The following is a 22794-nucleotide window of genomic DNA, read 5'->3' on the forward strand; positions in this document are numbered from 1 at the left end:
TGACAGAGAGAAGTGCAGCATGCAGGACCTCCATTGCCTGAAGAAAGAGAGATGGAGAACATTTAATGTGCCAAATATCAGAAGAGCCTTGAGATGGGAAAAGGGAAGCAAGTGGTAGCTTATCGGGAATGATTCAGTCCTCAGCCTCTGCTCAGGGACTGCTGACCCAGAAATAAGAACAGAAGAGCAGCTTTGTTTAATCAGGCCAATGGCCACTCTAATTCGTCATCCTGCTTCACACAGTAGAAAGCCAGATGTCCTGGGAAGACCAACCAACAGGGCACAGAGTCTGAAGCCTCATCAGTAGTATTTAGAGGTACACTGCCTCTGAACATGGGACTTCCATTCAGTCCCGGAGCGTAACAGCCATAGATGGTCATATCTTCCATGAACTTGTCTAATCCCTCTCTCAACCCAGCTAAACCGGCAGCTGCCACTGCATCACTGTGCTCGTCAGTCGAACAAATTCATCCCTGGTGGAGCACCTCATGTTCTCTGCCCCGAATGTGCCGCCCGGCCGCCCCTCCCTCCTCCTCAGAAGCCTCTACTGCCCCTCCCTTTTTGCCCCTTCCCACCCCTCCTTCCCTCCCTTCCATGCTCTTCCCCCCCCCCCGCCTCCTTCCTCGCTTCTCTCCCGTCTCGAGGTCAGCTCCCGGAGGGGCGGGGTGACCGGCTCCCGCCCCCTCCGCAGCGACTAGCGAAGTCGCCCAGCGGCATTAGCCTCAGCCGGTGCGGGAGGCGAGAGGCGCGCTGCTGCCTGCCCGAGTCCGCCTCTGTCTTGTGGAGCGCGCGGGGAGGAGGATGAGCTCCTGGCCGCCGCTGCTCCTGCTGGGCTCGTGGGCGCTGCTCTCCGCCGCGGTCGGGCGCCACTACCCGCACAGCGCCGTGCTGGACGGGGCGTCCCGGTACCGGTTGTCGTGGGCGCCTCAGGGCGGCGCTATCGCCTTCCGCCTGGAGGTGCGCACCCAGGGCTACGTGGGCTTCGGCTTCTCCCCGACGGGAGCCATGACTTCGGCGGATATCGTAGTGGGCGGACTGGACCGGGGCAAGCCTTACTTGCAGGTGAGAGCGGAGCGGGAGAGGGAACGACCTCTGCTTCCTGGGGTGAGCCGAGAGGGAAAGGGGCTGCTTGCCTTGGACTTTGCGGAGGGGCTTCCAATCCACTGGGAGTATCTGAGAGATCAGTCTAGATGGCCCCAAGGGAGGGTTTATAACAGGGCTGGTACATAGAAAGGTGCCTTGTTCTTCACTGGTGAGAAGTCTGCACAGTAATGCACCTTTTCCATACTCTAAAGTTCTTCCTTCTTCATGTAAGGGTGATACATAAAAGCTGTGCATGCTTCCATATTTTCATTTACTTTGTTACCTGGTGCCAGGAACTACATTGAAACTATACAGCTTTTCCCTTTGTGTTTTTGAAAATATACAACTGTTCCTTTTGTGCTTCTCAATGAATATAGTAAATGTGTATGCCAGAGGTGTAGCTAGGAAAAATGGAGCCCAGGGCAAAATCTGAGTTCCCCCCCCCCCCCCATGTAGACAACCACCCTCCCCAACCACAACCAAACAACAATTTTTTGCACCAGGTCATTTCAGTCACCATCACATTGTAGAACATGCCCCAACTCACAAATCTGAACACAGAAATGGTTCATGCCACACAGTGGAAATATTTTTTTGACATTTTCAAAATGTTTTATTACTGCTGAGAAAAAAATATAAAAATAAAACAAAAGGGCCCAAAAAGGAACTTCTAAATGGCTTTCATTTGTTTTCCTGTATGACACTAACCCTAACCCTGTGATCCATGGGCAGGGAGGTGTGCTGGGGAGGGGGGGGGGGAGGCTGGCAGAGCTTTCAATTTGTGGGATGTGTTTGTATTGCAAGCTGTTCTGGAGGACTCAGATGGTCAAAAAGATGGCAGTACAATATTTTACTAACGAGGTACAAATCGGTGTATAAAATATTATATGTGCTTAATCCAGAAGCAGATAAAAAACACACTCCGATACTATCACTCGGGATCGAACAAAATCTTGATTTCAATGCTACTAATGTCTTAACACAATCCACTCTTTTCTTGATGATAATTCTGAACACTGGTTAACCTCAAAGGCCAAAATATGGGGTATAAATACTTCCACAAAAAACAACCCTGGGCAAATACAGCACCTTCACCACAAGGTAAGGGGTGCTGTCTTTCCGAGTGTGTCCATCACCCTTCATATCCCTCTTAAGATCAGCATATGTTAAAGTTAATTGTAGACTTTCCTTCTTTTTATCACTTTCCTAGAGCAGCAAGTCTACAATGATGCTTATTGAACTGATGCAAAATCACCTTCTAAAAGTGTTTTGGAAGTGAGGCTAAGGGCACTATCACACATGAGAATAATGCATTTTCAAGCCACTTTCAATGCTTTTGCGGCTAGACCTTACTGTCTTGAAAAGAGCAAAATCCACTTGCAAACAATTCTGAGGTGGATTGAAAGTGCATTATTCTGGAAATGCCAAAGTGCTAAGAACGAAGTTCATACACTCCGCGAAACCAACAGGATAGGCATTTGGCTAGCCAAAACACTGCTTCTATCATACACAATGGATTGACCAAATTGCCAATTTATCAGCACATCACAAAAAGAGAAAGACTGGAAAACCAACTTTAAAAAATACAGATAAAAACTGTCCTGGAGGCACAGCACTATGAAAAACCACATGGACCCACACAGGAAGCAGCCCTATACCAAGCCAGACCTTTTGGTCTGTTGGGGTCAGCACTGCCCACTCTCACTGGACACAGCTCTGCTGGGTCTCCAGTTAGAAAAGTCTTCCACATAACCCTCCTACTTGATTTTTTAAACTGGAGATGCCAGCAAGGTGAACTAGGGACTTTGGAATGTCAGCTTCGGATGTTCTTCCACTGGAGTCATGCCCCCAAATTTCTCTCCTTCCCTCCCCTTCCATAAAAGACGAGAGGGAACTCCACAGAATCCTGACTTCTGCACACCTCTGATTGGGGGCGAGGTGTGTGTGTTGCTTTTCTGAATGTACCAAAACACCTTCCTGGAGGGAAGGAGATGGAAATATTTTATATTACAACAAATTTGGAATAGGTGTGTTTCTTTTTTACTTACATTTCCCCACCTTTTTCTTTTTTAAGGGAAACACATCTATTTATTTGAACCCTTATTTATATTTGCTTACAAAGTGTAGCCTTGTGTGGAATGGGAGAGAATGAAAGGAGAAAAGCTGACCCCCTCTTAACAGCTGGCTCAATCTTAAACACACTTACTTAGGAGTAACTGCTACTGAGTTCAGTGGAGTTTGCTTCAGAGTATAAAACTTCCAGGTTTACACTTCAAGAAGAGGTTCTTTTGAATTGGCTGCGAAAGAGGGATTTTTGGGAGGCAACTGTTTAATTACAGTGGTTGAGTTTACCTTTGATGGGAGTTGGTGAGTTCTGAGATAAAGGCTAAGAAATCCCAATTCCAGAAAATCTTCAGGGTCTGCTGCACCCAAAGCAGATCAGAGTCCCTTTTACTCCTGAGGCTTCAGTCCTGCTGAGCTCAGTCAAGGCAAGGCAAGCCCCCCCCCCCCCCCCCGTCCCTCTTGTCTGAGCAGGCCATGCACTCCGAGCAAGTCAGGGAGGTGAGAGGAAAAAGAGGATTGTTCAAAAAAAGTTTAAACAAAAAAAAGGCCAAAACAAAAGCAGAGGGCAGCTCTGGAAAAGGACAGGAAAGGGGAGTTTCTTTCTCCCCTGCCCCCAAGATCTACCGTGAAAGTCGAAGGAGCAGGGAAGGGGAGAAGTCCAAAGCCCTTTGCGCCCCAGTAACTTCCACAACAGCCAAGACACAAAACAAGGCACCAACTTCTGCAAGTAGCAGCAGGGAAACTGTGCGGAGGGAGGCTTGTGGGTCCCGGCAAATGGAGGGAAGCCTGGACACCCCCCCCCCCCGCATTCTCACACACATGCGCTCATGCTCACACACCCTCCTCCGGCTGAATCTCGCCTCCAACCAGATCCAGATGCGTCTCTGGCGCAAAACTGAAAGGGCTCCTTCCCCACTGTGGTCCACCTCCCCCCCCAGGCGCCCAGCACAACCCAGGAGATTCCCCCCTGCCTGGCCAGCACCCCCCCCCCGCCCCTCTCCTCACTGTTCCCATCTGGGCGCCCCCTCACCGGGTGCTGTGCTCCTCTCAGCCCTTGGTAGGGGCAGCAGCGGCAGGGCTGGCAAACAAGTCACTGCTGTGGCCACTGGAGGGTCTGAGCCATTAAAAGTGCTGGGAGGCAGCGGCGGCGGCGGACACAGGAGGAGAAGGGAGGCGGTGGGAGCAGAGGGGGAGCGGTGGAGAAGGGTCTCCATGGCTAGGGCGAGCTCGCTGGCTCCCATAGGGAAAGCGAAGTCCAGGCGAGAAATGCGGGGTGGGGACGACGAGGAGAGCCTCGCTGGTGAGAGAAGCAGGAAGTGGCTGCCTGGAGGGGAGGCTGCCTGGAGGGGAGGCGCGGGAGCACTCCCTCGGCTTCCGAGAGGCGCAGGCCTCCTCTCCGGCATCGTGCACTCAAGCTGAGCCATGCCCCTCCTCCTTCCCGGAAGTGTGCAGGGAATTTTTCTGCCCTCCACGTGACCTTCCAAGCCTGCGCCCAGGACAAGCCGCCCCGGATGTCCCCGTTGGCACTTCGCCACTGGTGTATGCTATGGTGTGATGATGTGTGTTATTCATTTTTCAAGAAGGGTCAATTCCCCATGGTCAATTAATCCTGTGATACATGAACTATCAAGGTTTCAGCAAGAACTCCCCACTGCTTAACTGCCGGTCACAGATACATCCCAGTTCTGGTGCGCGGTCTCCCCCTTATCCCACGTTTTTTCGGAACCTGCATTGCACCTTTTCTCCCAATCATGCATTGAAGCTGGATCAGTGGGGAGAAATGTGTCACACATGGCTTATTCTTCCTGCCCTTCGAACCTTCCAGCCAATCAGAGCGCAGTGGGCTGTGTGCAGAGCCCGTGCAGCCTTTTTTGTGTGCAGTGCTGGGCGTGGCTACGTAGAAACGTAAATAGGAAGCTACAGTATACTGATTTTGGTAAATTGTTTATGTGTGGCTCTGTTTGAACATAAAAGCAAGAAGAATAACATGAATTTTCAATCGGGGCGGAGTAGAGTTCCCGCTCCAGCACACCGCCCAGAGCCCCTAGAGGATGGGGCGGTATAAAAGTTTAATAAATAAATAAAAATAAAAATAAATAGCCAATCAGAAGGCGGGGAAATTCTGCCTATGCATTTACGTAGTGACGTAGCTGTGCGAATTTTTTTAAAAAAATCCCGCCACAGCACAACACAACAGTCAATCAGGACAAGGAAGAACAGAGCTGCTGAGCAGGTTGCGTATTCACGGGGAGTGCTGCATTGCTTGAAACCATGATAGACATTGAGGTCTTCACTAGACTCACGCTGCAGTGGGGAGGGAGAAACTGCAATGAAAAGTTGCTGTTTCTTTTGGTTGTATCTGACTAATTTCTCAGTGGGGAAATGGCAAAGGTCTATCTAGAGTGACATAAAAAGTATGGCTTACTTTATGGACAGTCTTATGCCTCAAGGCTGAGTTCTGATACTTCATTGTTTTCTGAGATCATGTTTTCTGGAGCTGTGTCCTTCTAACCAAATTTGGGATCAGTTGAAGCTGTATATTGACTGTTTAGATAGCGTGTCAATTAGAGGCAATCACTGAAATGCTAAATAAAGTAATACCTTTCTAAATCTACTAATGTTTAGAGTTGTACTAACAGCCCACTTAGAATTCCATGTGTTTTCACCCGGGCCCTTTTCTGATCTCAGATGTAGAGTATTTTTTTAATTATGACATAATATTTATTTGATTTTGTTCACATTTATGTATATATTCTCTAAATTAGCATATGCCAGGAGTTATTATTATTAGTAACTTAGAATATTACTCCCAGTCACCCAACCCCCCTCCCCCCCAATACTAACAGTGAGTCCTGGACAGAGTTAGTTCAGTCTGAGCCCATTGAAATGAATGGGCTCAGACTAGGATAACTTTCTTTAAAATTACACTGAAAGATGATTCTTGGCAGATTTCTGCAGCCTGCTCCTTTTCAAGCATTCACCTGCATCCAGTTCTTATGAAAAGTTCTCCTGTCTGGAAGTCTAGGGTGGCAGATTAGGTGTCCTATATAACTTCAGAATGAATTGGTAAAAACTCATAAACTATGGAAACAGATGATTTGGTAAGAGCAATAGCTGTGGTCTAAATCAGGCTATGGCTGGGCTATGGTTGGGCAGTTCACATTTCATGAGATTCCATGGTGTAATCCTTAAAGATTTCTTTTAATGCTATATGGACCATGGATGCAAAAAAGAGAATCTATTTGTTACAATAAAGAATGTCATCTTTAGTGTGACTCACAGTGTCTGCATTCTGCATCGTGACTTGCTTATCCATCGTTATGTCTGTCCATTCCACTTACGGAGGCAAAAGTCATCTAATCATGTACTCTCAAGATGGGCTTATAGTTTACTGTGCTTTCTGAAAAAACATTGTATTGTTTCCTTTATCCCTCATAATCTCAGCTGCATTCATCCAGTTTCTGATACATTTCTCTCTTCAGTTACAGCCCATAATTTTAACTGATAAAACAATAGCAATTCACAAATCGTAGGTGCCATTCATCCAATAATTCTGAAAAAATTAAATTGTGATTTTTTTTAAAAAAAGGTAACCGCTAAAACCCTTCTTTCTGAAGAACTGGTAGATATCGCACATGACTATTGTATTTTCAATAGGATCCAGGAATCTACCAATTTATTAGCCCAACATCTTTTTAAAGTAGTTCATTTCTCATGATGAATAGGGATATATTCATCATGATTATATGAAGTGTGATTTGTACCATTTGAGCACTGCCACCATCCTGCTGTACTGTCACTTGAGTGCTGTTAATTATCCTAGAAAAGTAAATTTAATAAAACAAAAGCTACCCAAAGTTTTATATCAATATTATTATTTTTAGGAAAAAGGTTAGACTAGGACAGCAGATATTTTGTGTATCTTAAAGTTTGGTGCAAAGATGTACACAAATCTCACACAAATGTCTATGTTTCATACAAATGTCTATGTCTTCTTTGGAGGTTTTTAAACAGAGGATGGATGGCCATCTGTCAGGAGTGCTTTGATTGTGTGTTCCTGCACTGCAGGGGATGGATTTGATGGCCCTTGGAGTCTCTTCCAGCTCTATGATTCTATGATTCTAATGTGCTATAGAGAAGAATTCTGGAAAGGTGGTATAAAAATTAATCTAGATAAAAAATAGTCACTACTCTTTTCTTCAGTTGAAGTTCTCCACTTCAGCTGTTATATTAATATATTGAATATTACAGCATACTGATAGCACCCAGCCCCCAAATGCTGGAGAATAGTGACCAGATGTACATATAAAACAAAAATAGGTGTCAAAATCTTGTGATGCCACAATTTAGGGGCCAGGCAAATGATTCTGTGTCTTTGATGACACTCTTTTCATCCTGAGAAAAAAAAAGCCAAGACTGTAGATACTGTGCTACTTTTCTTTAATATCTTCTCCAAATGATATAATATAAAGAAGTGGTCCATGGTGTTGATGGCCACTGATGGATTTAACCAACCCAGTGAAAAATGGAATTGGAGAGCATCTACCAGAACAAGTAAAGGTGTATCTGATCCGTGACCTGGACTAAAATCTGACTGATAGGGATCAATGAGTCTCTTTTTGTTGTTCTGCTATCACTCACTTGATTGTTTTTCCCCAAAATTTTAAATACCATTTAATATCATTTGAGTGACCTGGATTGTGACCATGAGACAACCTTTTCACTGTAGGCATTTAAAAATTAAGATATTCTTCCGTCAACAACTCTGTTCTTGAGTGAGGCAACTTTGATCCATCCATCCAGTGACATCAGTATACATGGTGCTTTTTAGAGTTTTGAACTTTCAGTTCAAACTTGCAATTCAAAACAAGTGGCCACATTTCTATTAATAACATAATAAAATAGATTAGAGGTAGCTGACAAATCTGAGAAAAATTACAATGGAATATTTGAACAATTTGGCGTTAAAAATGTCTGCATAGTAGCTATAGTAAACAAGCTAAGCTAAATTAAAGAAGCTAACCATTTCTTCTTTCTCAGTATTTTTGTTTCCCCATTTTTATTCCCATGTTTTTTTAAAAAAAAACCCTTTTCTCAAGTACTTTTTTCAAAATCAGGAAAAGATTAAATGAACTACACAAATCAAACAAATATCAGTTTCCTTTGTTCTTTTGGAGTTATCACTGTGTGTTATATGGGTTTTTCTTCAGTATCTGGTATGATGAACAAGATATGAAAGAGGATTTTATTAACTCTTTGTAAACAGATCAATCAGGTTGAAGGAGGCAATTACCTTACAGAGGCAGAAAGCAAAAGAGAACTTTACAAAGGGCCTACTCATGTTTTTGAATGTGTGGCTGAGTGAAGAGTGAGCAGGGAATGATGCATGAGTGGTCAAGCATTCCAGGAGTACAGAGGTTAGAATGGGAACCCAGTTCTAACAGTTTGGAAAGTGCAAATCTCTCAAGCATGCTTGAGAGTACAGGAGTACAGGAGTACAGGAGTACAGAGGTTAGAATGGGAACCCAGTTCTAACAGTTTGGAAAGTGCAAATCTCTCAAGCATGCTTGAGCAATCTCTCAAGCATGCTTAATATCTCTTCTGTAAGGGGGTGGGAAAAGGGAAAGAGTGAGAGTTCAGCTAAAGGGGAAAATGTTTGTAGAGCAGTAAACTGCTATATAGCTAATTGTGGACACAATTTCTGAGAATTGGTAGTAGTGTAGATGTTGATCCTGAATGTGTTTAAACAAGTGAAAGATCCTCCCCACCCCCCCCACAATGCAGTGAAGCAAACATGCTTGAGTAAAAACGGATGCAGCTTCAGAGAAATTGCTCAGTCTTTTTGTGTTTGTAGCAATATTGCCCTTCCAACCAACAAGTAAGTTTTTATTTGTCATGAGTGTGCTCAAGGCAGCTCTAACTTTTGCATCTAGCTTTTTTAGAAATTCCTCTTTTGTGCTGGTAAATTGATAGTTTGCATTTTCTTGCAGAGTTTGAGTCCTTCTCCCTGTCTGAAGTTTTTCATCCCCCAACAGCATGCAGTAGCTGGGGGATCCTTTTTGCAGAGAGTAATCTGCCTTGATGAATATCTATTTTGTACAAGTTATACAAAATGACTGCATTGTATATTTCATCTGCTGAACTCTAAACACAAAAATAGTTCTTACTCAAGGCATCAGTCCTTTTGTGAATTCATTAATATTTGGAAGTGTGAGTCATTCTAACTTTTGCTTGTTAGCTGACAACACCCGAATTAAAGAATATCTGTTTATCAAATATATTCCATAGACGTAATTAAAAGATCTTATAGAGTAGTCCATTGAAAAGAAGAGATTTAAAAATCTAGAGAATGATGAACAGAGCATTATGCTGCTTTAAATGTAGCCATGCCAATGGCAGCAAAGACACTTCTGGAAAACCAATTGAAAGGCAGCTAGAGGGGACATATAATGTGTGTCTCATTGACATAACTCTGCTGGTATGTGATAGGCCTTTCATATCTTGTGGGTATCTTGAGGACAACTTCATGGAGTGTCCAGTGTTGTGTGGTGGTTAGTATGTGGGACTAGGTTCTGGGAGACTCAAGTTCAAATCCTGAGTCTTCCCTGTAGTCATGTCAATAGCAACAAGGGCCCCTTCCGCACATGCAAAATAATGCATTTTCAAACCACTTTCACAACTGTTTGCAAGTAGATTTTGCTATTCCGCACAGCTTCAAAGAGCACTGAAAGCAGTTTGAAAGTGCATTATTCTGCATGTGCGGAATGAGCCAAAGATACCACTGGAAAACAAATTGAAAGGCAGCTAGAGAGGACATATAAAGTGTGTCACATTGACATCACTCTGTTGGTATGTGTTAGGCCTTTTATGTCTTGTGGGTATCTTGGGGACAACTTCATGGAGTGCCCAGTGTTGCGTGGTGGTTAGTATGCAGGACTAGGTTCTTGGAGATTGAAGTTCAAATCCTGAGTCTTCCCTGAAGCTTGCTGTGTTATCTGGACCAATCTCTCTTGCAGTCTAACAAATCTCGCAGGGTTAGGCTGAGGGAGAATGACTGGCAGAAAGTCATCCAGTGAGTGTAATCAGTGGGTGGAGATTTGGACTTGTCTAGACCAGGGGTAGGGAACCTGCGGCTCGAGAGCCGCATGCGGCTCTTCTGCCCTTGCACTGTGGCTCCACAAGCCGAGCCGCAGGCCCCATCCTTGCCCACCTGCAGGCAGTAGGGCGGGCACACCAACTGCTCGCGGTCGGCTGGGCCGCGCCGCAGGCTACCCCTCTCGCCCGCCCTGTTGGAGCGGGGTGGGCGCTTTCCCAGCAGCCAGCGAGGCCGAGCCGCCGGCTTCATCCTTGCCCGCCCTGCAGGCAGCAGGGCAGGCGCATCCATGCGCTTCTCAGAATGAGCAGAGTAAAAGGTTAAAAAACCCCTATATATATAGTGTTATCTTTATTTTAAATGTCAAAAATTATTTGCGGCTCCAAGTGTTTTCTTTTCCCATGGAAAACGGGTCCAAATGGCTCTTTGAGTGTTAAAGGTTCCCTACCCCTGGTCTAGACCAACACATGGTTACAGTTTTATTTCTTGTTTTCTGTAGAGCTCTTCGGAAGTCATTGTGAAAGCTTTAGCCTAACCCATCTCACACAGTTTTTGTTAGGAAACAATGAGGAAGGGATAATGTTGCTGCCACCCTAAGGTCCTTGAGGTAAGGATAGAATAAAAATAGTTATTGTACTTTAAAAGTTACTTTAGAGAATTCAAGAGTAAGCACAGCCATTACCCTTTAGGCAACCCTGTTGATCGCAACAAAACTGCTCCACTTTGTGGTCAATAAGTCTGTGGTGGAAGTGTGATCACACATGTCAATGGAATAGCAAATTATGCTATTTGAAACAAATCCCTTGCTTTAAATATATGAGGGTGGGTCTGAACTGGATGATACCGAGAGAGAAAGAGATCTTGGTGTTGTAGTGGCAAGCTCAATAAAAATATTGACTCAGTGTGCAGCAGCGGCAAAAAAGGCAAACTCCATGCTGGGGATTATTAGGAAAGGAACAGAAAATATCTTGGCTTTCTCTTCTTTTACAACGTTTAACAAGAAATTGCCCTCCCCTCATTTTTGTTTGAGACTCCTTGGCTGTAGGAGCTGGGGAAATTTTCCAGGGGCAAAATTTGGAGCTGGCCATTCCAAGAGAATGGCTTTACTTTTCTCTGCAAGCCAACTGGAATTGCATCAGATTATGTAAAATAGAGAGACACTGGGTCAACTAAGCACTGATATATAGGAGTCAGATGTTTGGGAAGGGGCACAATTTCAAGCACCATTTTCCGTATGGCAGGTGGGGGAGTACGGGATTTTCTGACAGACATTATAAATGTGTCCTTGACTTCAAGGGCTTACTGGGAATGCTGACGAAGGCAGTGGTGAAAGCCATCTTTAGAAAGCTGTCTCTGGATCCACTTGATCCAGACGACTGCTGCCTAGTATCACAGTTGTTTTGGGAAAGGAGTTGAAAGAGCAGCAGTGGAGTTGAAAGAGAAGCAGGTGTTTCTGGAAGACACATGGCTCTGGATCTGTTGTAGTCTGGCTTCCAGCCTGGCCATTGGACACAGACTGTGCTGGTGACCCTGATGGACAAATTCCGCATACAGCTGGATCAGAACAGGTCAGCACTGCTGTTGTTCAGTCTCTCAGCATTGTTTGACATGGTCAAACATGAGTTGTTGGCCCAACACCTTGTCAGTGCTGGATTTTGAAGGCAGAAGTTCTTTCACTGAGTCGGAGATGAAGCTTGGATCAGGAGGTGAAGCTTCCCAATATTGATGGGGATTAGCTGGAACCAGTTCCTTCCATCAAGATTTTGGGAGCAACTTTGGATGTCTCACTGTCTTTAGAGGCCCAAGTCATGCAGATAGGCAGGTTGGCATTTTTCCACCACCAACAGGTTTGGCAGCTGAACCTATCTAGCTCAGATCTAGCTACCATGATCCATGCAAAGGTCACCTCTTGGCTGGATTATTATAACTTGCTGTATGCAGGGCTACCTTTAGACTGCTCTGGAAACTACAACTAGTCCAGAACATGGTGGTGAGAGTTAGGACAGGGTCCCCATGTTTAGCACATGTAACACCAGTGCTCAACCAGCTGTACTGGCTCCAGGTTAAATTCCGGTTAGATTCAAAGTGTTGGTATTAACTTTTAAGGCTCTTAACGGTATGAGGCATTTGTATCGTTGGAATCACCTTTCCCTATATACCACCCATAAAGGTGTACTCTTGATTAGTGGTGTCTGACCCTGATTGATTATCCTCAACCATAGCCAGGGCTTTTTTGAGCCTGGGTCTGACCTGGTGGAATTCTATTTAGTGAGACCCAAGTTCTGTGGGATATTGCAAAATTCCGCAGGGCCTACAAGACAAAGTTGTTCTGCCAGGTGTATGGTTGAAGTCAGTAACAGTCAAAAACAGAGCTTGGCCTCCCCGCCCCCACCTTCCTCCTTCCCTCTTTATTTTTGGTAGCATATCCCTTTAATATATTGTATGGTACTTGCTCACTGCAGTGCTGGTTTATTTGCCTGTTCAGCAGCAGGGGTACCGTGATTTTGTGTTTGTCTGGTTTCTGACCCTGTACCAATTATTATTTTGCTTGTGATGGTGCTAGATTACATTATCTTCCCAAGGAGTCACCTTCATGACGAATGACAACCCAGGAATGTTCTATATTATTAGAATTTTAATGTTCACTTAGTTTTACATCTTACTGTAAATTGTATTACGTGCACATTGTGATAAGCCACCCTGAGCCCAGCTTGTCTGAGTAAGGACAGGATATAAATAAAATTGATCATCATTCTCATCCTCATCCGCCTCCATGTCACACCCCTGGTATTCTTGAAGACCTCACAATCAGATGAGATCAGGATGGTTTGTTACTAGAAGACCACAATTAATTTTCAGTTAGGACTGGATGGGAGAAGATGGTCCTTCATGCACCCTGGCCCCAAGTCATACAGGTCTTTAAAGGTCAAAATCAACACCCTGAAGTGAGTTTGAAAGTGGATCAGTAGCCAGTGTAATTGCTGTAATATTGGGGTTCCATGTTCCCCAAAGCTGGCACCAGTCAGCAGTCTAGCCACAGAGTTCTGCACTAATAGCAGTTTCTGAACACTCTTCAAGTATAGGGCATTGTGATAGTCCAGTCCATTGTGATAGATACCAATTAGAGGTAATTAAAGCATGGATCACTGTGGCTAGACTTCATTGAACCAGGAATGGTTGCAGCAAACACCCCAACCAAAGGTGGGGAATGTCAGACTCCTGGATCTGGGCCAATACCAGACTCAATGATTACAATCAGAAGTCTTTTATTGTCAGCCAGCGGTGTAGCCCTAGAAGAAGCCAATTCTAAACATTGGCTCTTCTAGCATCCCTTTTAATGCCCTAAAGGTCCCCCCAGGTCTCCCCCCTTCCTTCCATCCCCAGAAACATCAAAACAAAACAGTATAAAGTAAAAAGGTGACAATCGTTCATTCTCAAGCCAGAAGGATGGATCTCAGCCCAACTGGTGCTTGGGCCCAATCTACATACAGGTTACAAAGTACAAGGCAGAAGGAAGCCACAATTCGAGGAAGCATATTAACATAGCAGAAACCACAGCCCTTTTTGAGGTCAGTGCTGCCTGATAGGGAAAGCATTCTGAGGCAGTGCAGCCATCTGGTTTTCTAAGGTGTTTGCTGTGTCAAGCAGCACCCCCAAACTGTGCACTTGGCTTTTCAAGAGGAGTATAATGCTATTCAAGGCAGGAGAGGTCTCATGTCCCTGGTATGCCTTTCTACTAACCCAGAGAGCCTCTGTCTTGTCAGGATTAAATTCCAGTTTGTTTACTCTAATCCAGCTCATTATTGACTTCAAGCACTGGTTCATAATGTTGCAGCCTCAGAATTAGGTGGAAAAGAAAGGTAGAGCTGGGTATCATTCGTATATTGGAGACAACTCAGCACATACCTCCTGATGACACAGTGCCCCTTAATCCAAGTGTGTTGGAGAGATAGATCATTAGGATACTATTGCTGATAATGCCCAAGGCTGCTGAAATATCCAATAAAACTAGCAGGGGCACGTTCCCCCTATTTAGTTTTTGATAGAGGTCATCAACCAAGGCAATCAAAGCAATATCTAAAGCTGGACTGAACTGGGTCTAGAAAATCAGTCTCTTTCTAGAACCCCTGGAGCTAAGAAGCAACCACCCGCTAAAGTACTTTGCATGAGAATGGAAGATTAAAGATGGGCTGGAAGTTCTCCAACATAGAAGTGTGAGGTGAGGGTTTCCTCACACCCAGAACAGTTCTAATCACATGGGTGACATAACACCTGCTCTCAAGGAAGCATTTAGCACTATCCTTAACCACTCGTTCAACTCAGCTTTCATCTACTCTGGATAGTTTTAGAAACCAAATGAAGACTTCTTTTTAACTAAGGGTTTAGCTGATTTAATGTATAGTTTATTCCATTTCCCCACCCCCCCTGGCTAGCTACCTCTGGCAGGTTCCCTGGAGATGCAGTGTAAACGTTTTATAAATACATAAATAACTATATATCCAGTTCAATAAGTGATGTGCCTCTATACACAGTATTTCAGGAGGCATATTAAAAGTATTGCTGAAACGAACATGCTGACCATGTACATGTATGTTGTGTGCAGATGGGCTGCAGAGCTAGGATCTGAATGCAGGAAATAATCCAAAACTTGGATGTGAATGCAGAAAATAATTCATTGTAATTTCTATGAGGAAGTTGGCATAGGAAAAGTTGTACATTTATCTTCATCTAAGAGCCAATCCAATTTCTCCTTCTAAAAGAAATTTAGAGTGTACTCTTAAAATTCTCTTACTGGGAACTAAAAATAATTACCATAATTCAGATATTCTTCCACTTTTATATTTGCACAATGGTGCCTCATTTTGCAGTATGCTCACATCCCTGGATTAAGATCCCCCAATAGTGGAGAAGAAAGCTAGCATGGTGTGGTGCTTAAAGTGTCAGATTAGATCTGGCAAATCCAAGTTTGAATCCCCACTCTACTATGGAAGCTTGCTGGATGTCCTTGGACCAGCAAGTATTTGGATAGGTGACCTCCAAGGAATACCAGGGGCATGATGTGGAAGCAACAATGGTAAACTACCTCTGAATGTCTTCTTCCTTGAAAACCCAGTGGGGTTACCCTAAGTCAGCTGTGATTTGACACCAAAAATTAATGGAAGAATGGGGAGCCTCGGCTAATCCTATTGTTAGTTGAGACCCACAAAGCTAATAACTGTAATGAATTATATTCTTTGTCAAACCTGACTGTAGCCTCTTGTTCTTCATAAGTTTGTTCAAAACCAGGACTAGAAAAATCATAAATCCACCTTATTGGGTGAGGTGGGGCTGAAACAAGACTTGCTTAAATCTCTGTATCTATATCATCCCTATATGTATTCAGTCATCTTTATTGTCATTATTATTTATTTATTCCCTTTGTGTACCACACCTCTTCCAAGGAGCTCAGAGTGGCATTGTACCTTCACAGCAGCCATTTGAGGTAGGTTAGGAAGAAAGACAGCTCAAGATTTTAATCTGATCTAATCAACATGCCACAAAATGAGAAAAGGGACTATGGAATTCCATGGATCAAGTCAGGTTGGAAGTCCAGGGAACTAGACAGTACTTCTGGGGGACAATAGTAAGAATAGCTGTTCTAAGTAAGAATTGTATGTATAGTCTTCTAGTTCCAGAAGCACTCTTTGTCTGAGGAATGTGGTGGCTGTGGGCAGCCCTGATGTAGAATATGACAGCTATCAATATGGCTAGCATTTCTCAAGCACTGAATATTTCACAAGCGCACATCTTCTGATAAATTCCATAGTTAAACTATCATGTAAAATTGTGATCTTCTGGTTAGAGAGCCTCAGTACTGTAGAATAGGTTTTATTCATATTTATTTTACTAATCAGAGAAAGCAAAAATATATTGGAGGGTTTCTTTCCCCTTTAAACACCTGTTCAGACATGCAGTAACAGCTGTGATTTTTTTCCTTAAGGTTCCTTGTGCAGCTGTGCTTACATTCTTCAAGGATAAAACAGAGCTTATTTACATCCTTTTATTACATCCGTAAGAAATGACTCTCTCTGCCATTTTGCACAGCACTAATCAGAAACCATATCAATTGCAAATCCCTTTTGAGAGAATGAGAGCAGGGTTAACATCATGTGGGGAACAATTCATCATCAATTCCTTCATCTGTAGGAAATTATACACCACATCTTTTATGAGCTTTAAAACCAACTTACCATGTGTTGCCTCAATTTCCAAATGGTTTCCTGTGAATGAAAGACACCTAATTGTTTGGGTCCACCCACCAGCCTATAATTACTTTTGATAGATTTTTTTGAAAAAATACATATTTAGGAAATGTTCATACCAGAAAACATGTTATACTCAGTTGTAGCGAAAAATAGCCTAAACACAGTACTCATGACCCTCGGTGAGCTAAGACTGTAAGATCTGGGATAGTTTTCTAGCAAACTTGACCCATTTTCTCTTTCTCAGACATGAGCACAAACAAATTCCTTACTGTCATCAGAAGAACCCCATGGCCTAATTTATGATATTCCCAACCAATACTATTGCTGTAGCCAGTGTAGATCTCCTAAGCCAGGGGTAGAGAACCTTTAACACTCAAAGAGCCATTTGGGCCCGTTTTCCATGGGAAAAGAAACACTTGGAGCCGCAAATAATTTTTGATATTTAAAATAAAGATAACACTGTATATATTGGGTTTTTTTTACCTTTTACTCCGCTCATTCTGAGAAGCGCATGGATACGTCTGCCCTGCTGCCTGCAGGGCGGGCAAGGATGGGGCCAGCAGCTCGGCCTCGCCGGCTGCCGGGAAAGTCACCTCAGCTCAAACAGAGGCGGGCGAGAGGGGAAGCCCGCAGCGTGGTCCAGCCGGCCGCGGGCAGTTGGTGTGCCCGCCCTGCTACCTGCAGGGCGGGCAAGGATGAAGCCCGTGGCACGGCCTCGCCGACTGCTGGGAAAGCGCCCAGTGAGAGGGGAAGCCCACAGCCCAGCCGGCTGCGGGCAATTGGTGCGCCTGCCCTGCTGCCTGCAGGGCAGGCAAGGATGGGGCTGGCGGCTGCGGCTCGTGGACGCCGGGCAGTGCCAAGCGGGGCAAAAGAGCCGCATGCGGCTCTCGAGCCGCAGGTTCCCTACCCCTGTCCTAAGCATTTCCAGGTAGTGTGGCTCTTTCTTCAGCCAGTTCTTTTATCATGACTGCAACCCATTATACATTTGATGTATGGAAGGGGTCTAGGTTTAATTTCACCTCACAAAAAGAAATGTGTGTGTGAAAAGGCTAAAGATATAGGTAGAGTAGCTGGGTCCAGGTTGGGAAATACCTGGAGATTTTGGGGGGTGGAGTAGAGCCTAGGAATGATGGGATTTGGGAGGTCCTTCAATATAATGGCATAGAGTCCACCTTTCAAAATGGCCATTTTCTCCAGGTGATATCTCTGACCTGGAGATCAGTTGTTGTAGCAGGAGCTCTCCAGCCACTACCTGGAGATTAGCAAACCTAGATATAGGACAGAAAATAGAGCAACTACAGGTTTACGCAGTGCCTTTGAATAGTTAGGGATGAAGTCATAATCTCTGAGGAAGGACCAGACCATTCCAGTAATATGAAATAAGTGTATAAAGGATCTTGAAAGCTAACAAAGGACAATATTTTTATTTGTTTATTTTATTAAACTTGATACCGCTCCCTTTCCCAGCCAACTGTGGCCCCTTCCACACATGCAGAAAAATGCACTTTCAATCCACTGTCAGTGCACTTTGCAGCTGTGCGAAATAGCAAAATCCATTTGCAAACAATTGCGAAAGTGGATTGAAAGTGCATTATTCTGCATGTGCGGAAGGAGCCTATGGCTAACATACATAATTAAAACAGTGTAATATCTTAATATAAAAACGGAAAAATAGAAACAGAAATATGACCACATTGCCAGTCTATTCCTGAAGCCAATGGAAGGGTTTTTGGAATGAGCATCAAAGAGTTTGTAATTGGTAAGAGGAATTGAGATGGCCTGGGAAACAGAATCAGCTATATGTTATAATAAAGAATTCAAAGGTGAAGAGGTTAGTAACACTACATTACAGAAGCCACTTACATATTATATCACTTCTGCAGTCTTTTCTCCAAATACAAATTAATGAACTCTAAAACATTCTTTTGATTTACAATGTGAAGACTATATCATATTCCTGCTTAAATCCCCCCAGAAAGTAAATGAATTACCAATGAATAACTGTAAAGAAATATCACTCTATAAACATTGCTATTATATGAGAACAGATTTCTTCTGCCTGAAATGCACTGATATTTGGAGGGTCACATTTGGTCATTTTCTTCTGTCCTCCCATTTTATAAGGTATTTGAAAAAATTACATGCATATTATCAAAAGAAATTTCCAACGTTTTCTACACTTTTTTATTCTGAAAGAGTCATATTGAAAATTATGACATATGCTTTTACTCTTTCTGTATTTCCCAGAAAAGTGGGGAACTATGTCAGATATTCCCCCCCTCTCTCACCCCAAAAACCAACAACAGAAGGATGATGTTTTCATTTTTGTCTTCAACAGGATTATTTTACAGATGCAGACAGAACACTGAAAAAAGACTCTCAGCAGGACTACCATCTGGAGTATGCCATGGAAAATAGTACCCATACAATATTAGTGTTCAGCCGGCAACTTCACACTTGTGATATCAATGACCAAAGTATAACGGTAATGTCCTAATAAATCCAACTGAGGGAGAGAAAAATTAATCCAACAATAATTGAGTAAATAAAACAGTTTGTCAAAAATAAAACTTTTCATGAGCCTTTCATTCTGAAGGCTGCATTGATTGTTCTACTAAGCATACTGTAGTGTCTGGATTTTGCTGTATTGGTGCATCTGCTGATTTATACTTAAATGCGCACCTCTGATAGGTGATTGGCAAGTATATCTATTCTGCTCCCTCTGTAAGGGTCCATTAAGCCTCTACAGAAATCAAACGGAGGCCCTTTCTGCACTGCGGAAAGGGCGCCCCTGCACCAGCAGGAATCCTGCCGGTGGAGGAATGGGGGCCGTTCGCACGGGAGCGTGCGAGCGGCCCCTGCAGAGGCCGGCACGGGAGAGGCGGCTCCGCACGGAGCTGCCTCTTCCCTGCCCCCCCCCACTCACCTCGTCGTCTGGCATCGCCCTGCGCAGTTTACTAAAGACCCTTACGCGAATGGTCGGAGGACAGCGAGGGAGGATCTCGGCACAGTCCAGTAAGGTGGCGCCGGACGATGAGGTAGTGGGAAACGAGGAAAGCGGCGTGTTCCCGGCGGTGCCATTCGCACCGCGCCGGCAGGAACACACTGTTTTCCATAAACCTCCCTTCAGGAGGGAGGTTTTTGGGGGTGGCCTGACGCTGCTCTGGGGGAGGTGGAGGGGAACCAGGTCGGCGTTGTTTTCTACAAGTTTCGGCGGCACCGCACCTGTAGGCGAACGGCGCCTTAGGATGACGTTTTTTTGGACGTCAGGAGGAAAACATAAATTGTTCGGTATCGGCTGTTTTTTAACTGCGACAGCAGGAGAACGGAGAAAACCGGCGTGTTTACGGCGGTGCCATTCGCAACGCTGCTGTTTTCCATGGCCTCGTTCAGAAGGCGGTAGCAGAGAATTGGGAGAATCCCATTCCCTCTTCTTCTCTTTGTCACTATTTCTGCCCCTTTACTGTATCCCCACTCATCCACTTTTGACTTCCACTTCTTGCCTTCTGGCTCCAGCTCACTTTCTTCTTTTCCTTTTTGTGCTTGCCATCATCACTGCTTCCTTCTCATTTTGGCTGCTAGGTTAGCTCCAGTTTTTGCCCACCATTTCAAGTTGGCTATGCAACCCTTCAGCAGTTTATTTTTGGGTGTGATGTCCGTGCAGATGTCAGGAATCTGGCATAAGGCTTTTAACCCTCAAATTAGTCTTTTAAAAAGTTCTTAAATCTGGATTTTTCTGGAGGATTATTTACTTATATTGATTTAGATTTTATCCCACTTTTTTGTTCTAAACTCTTCAAGGTTGCTTATTGTAAATCATAAAAACACAAAATTAAAGTGTAAAATAACTAAAAGAAGAAACAATTCAGAAACAAGTTAAAATTGCTTGTAAAACTAAAATTAAGGGTAGCAGCAATGCCATGTACATTGGTAAAGGAAACATAAGGGCTGATATTTAAAGTTGCAAAAGTTCATCTGGTTAGATGCAATGCTAGTTTGAATTTTTCTCTTACGCCTAATTGTTGAAGTTTGTCTTTTTCAGGAAAGCACAGTGAGAGTGATATGGGCATACCATGACAATGACTTCAGAGATACAGGTCAAAATTATCATGGTTCAAATCGGGGGACAAAGAGTCTGCGTTTGCTGAACCCTGAGAAAACTGCTGTTATTTCTCCCTCCTTGCCTTACTTTGACTTGACCAATCAAGACGTAAGTTACTTTGGATTTTGCTGTTATTACTAGTGCAAGATGGATGGAATTATTATATGGCTATTTAGGGAACAAAAAGTAGACTTTTATATTAGCTTTTCTTTTCCTTTTTATTAAGACAGGTGCCTATACCAGACAAAGACACAACGTATTGGTGCCAAATGTTCAAGATACCTACCGTTCATGGAAAGCATCATGTAATAAAGGTATGCCATCTAGCTCTGCAGCTTGATTGCTTCTGCTTCTCTGAAAGATGTCCCCAACACCCGCTTTTTTTTCTGTAGCTCTCTGTATTTGTAGATGAGGTAGTAAATATAATGAAGATAATTGAAGGACATATTTTTGACTGCTGAAAATCAGTGCTGTTTCATTAATTTTAGTCTGTCATATCTCCAAATCTGGAGAAAAAGTTGGAATGTTGAAAGTTGAAAAAAATGGCATAAAGCCCACTAAAAAAGGTTTCCATTGAAATCGGAATTTTGTTCCCCCCAGATTTATTTACCAGTCAATTTGTACAAGGGTTTAGAACACAGTGTAATGCACTGTGCTAGCATCATGTCATCAGCTATATATGCAACATGTGGCATCCGTCTATGCATACTTAAATCTGGTGATTAGGGTTGTGAATAGGCAAGACAGATCTTTTTATAAACCTGAAAAATACTTCAGGTTTGCAGAAAATGTGAAATCTAAACACACTTGCACACATTTACATTGGGAGGTTTTGAAACCCCAGTAGTATGAGAAGTGGGCCTGGCCTAGTGGATGGCACCACACATCTGGCCTGTAGTTTTTCTGCAGAGAAGCTGTTGAAGGGAAGGGAAATATGAATACAGAAGGGCAAATAAATGTAGGTTGGCTATTGGGAGGGAAGGAGAGAAGAAAGTATGTTATGGTGAACTTTCAGGAAAGGGGACAAGGAAATAGTGCAGGAGGGGGTTTCTATTTGTATATTCTAATAACAAAGTCAGCCAAATATGATACTTAAATCTTATAACTGGAGCTGTGAATGGGCAATACAGATTTTTCTACAAACCTGAAAACTGCCCCAATTTTTTTAGAAAAATGTGAAATCTAAAAAGAATACTTTTGGTGGGTTTTTAAAAACTCAAAATGATAAAAAAAGAGGGCCCATAGCTTTATCAAACTACCTTTGTTCTTTTCTTTCTTAACTGATCCAGATAGGTCTGTAGAAGTTCAGAACATGTGCCTGGAAAAAAATAAAGAAATAGATAACAGGCAATAAACTGAGGCTCAGTCTAGACGAATCTAGGGTACTGTTGGTCAATGACAAAGCTACTTCTGGATTTAGAAGCCAACATGTGCTAGAGGGAATTGCCTTCTGGAGGAACAGATTAATAGTTTGCAGAGTATGCTGAATTGTGTCTTACAGATGGAGAGTCATGCCTCTTGTGTGGCACAACGCACCTTTCGTCATCTTCAGTTGATATGATAACTGTGGCTGAGAAGTATGGTCTGTCCACAGTGATCTATTTTCTTATCACATCTAGGTTCAATTACTAGATGGTGCTTTAAGTAGGGCTGCCTTTGAAAACTGTTTGAAAATTATTTGGAAACTGGAGAGGTAGTGTAATTAAGAGTGGTGGACTCTAATCTGGAGAACCGGGGTTCATTCCCCACTCTTCCAGTGAACTAGATTTCTTTTCCTGCTCCTACACATGAAGCCTGCTGGGTAGCCTTGGGCTAGTCACAGTTCTTCAGAACTCTCTCAGTCCCACCTACTTCACAAAAAAAGAATGGGGATTTGAACCTCGGTCTCCTGAATTCTAGTCCAGTCACTTCACCACACTGGCCCTCAGCGAGGCATCATCACTTGGATGTGTTTTTCCAAGAAAATGTTTTTGAATTGACTGCCAGTGACACCTTACAGATTAGTATTATTCAAATTCTATAGTGGGCTGGAACAGGCTACCAGATGCTATTTACAGATATTTTCAGGTCCAGAGTAGCCTCTCATTAAAAGAATAGAATCCCTCAGAAATCTTGTTGCCATGAGTAACATGACTTTTTGACACAGGAATGCTTTAATGACACAGTCACAGTGTGAAAAACACAAAGAGGCTCTGGTTCACGAGTAT

At 43.5% G+C, this 22794-nt stretch overlaps 1 protein-coding gene across 1 annotated transcript in view; it reads left to right on the plus strand.

Moving 5' to 3' along the window:
- Window positions 1-640: 640 nt before the first annotated feature.
- Window positions 641-22794, plus strand: part of MOXD1 (monooxygenase DBH like 1) — a 59436-nt gene continuing 37282 nt past the window's right edge. Inside the window, exons 1-4 of the mRNA XM_048490554.1 lie at window positions 641-1062; window positions 18824-18970; window positions 20528-20695; window positions 20818-20901. Coding sequence (XP_048346511.1) covers window positions 802-1062; window positions 18824-18970; window positions 20528-20695; window positions 20818-20901 — 660 coding nt within the window. The 5' untranslated portion in view covers window positions 641-801. The remainder of the gene's footprint in view (window positions 1063-18823; window positions 18971-20527; window positions 20696-20817; window positions 20902-22794) is intronic.

This window comes from Sphaerodactylus townsendi, linkage group LG01 (assembly GCF_021028975.2).
Source record: "Sphaerodactylus townsendi isolate TG3544 linkage group LG01, MPM_Stown_v2.3, whole genome shotgun sequence".
NCBI classification, from domain to species: Eukaryota; Metazoa; Chordata; class Lepidosauria; order Squamata; family Sphaerodactylidae; genus Sphaerodactylus; species Sphaerodactylus townsendi.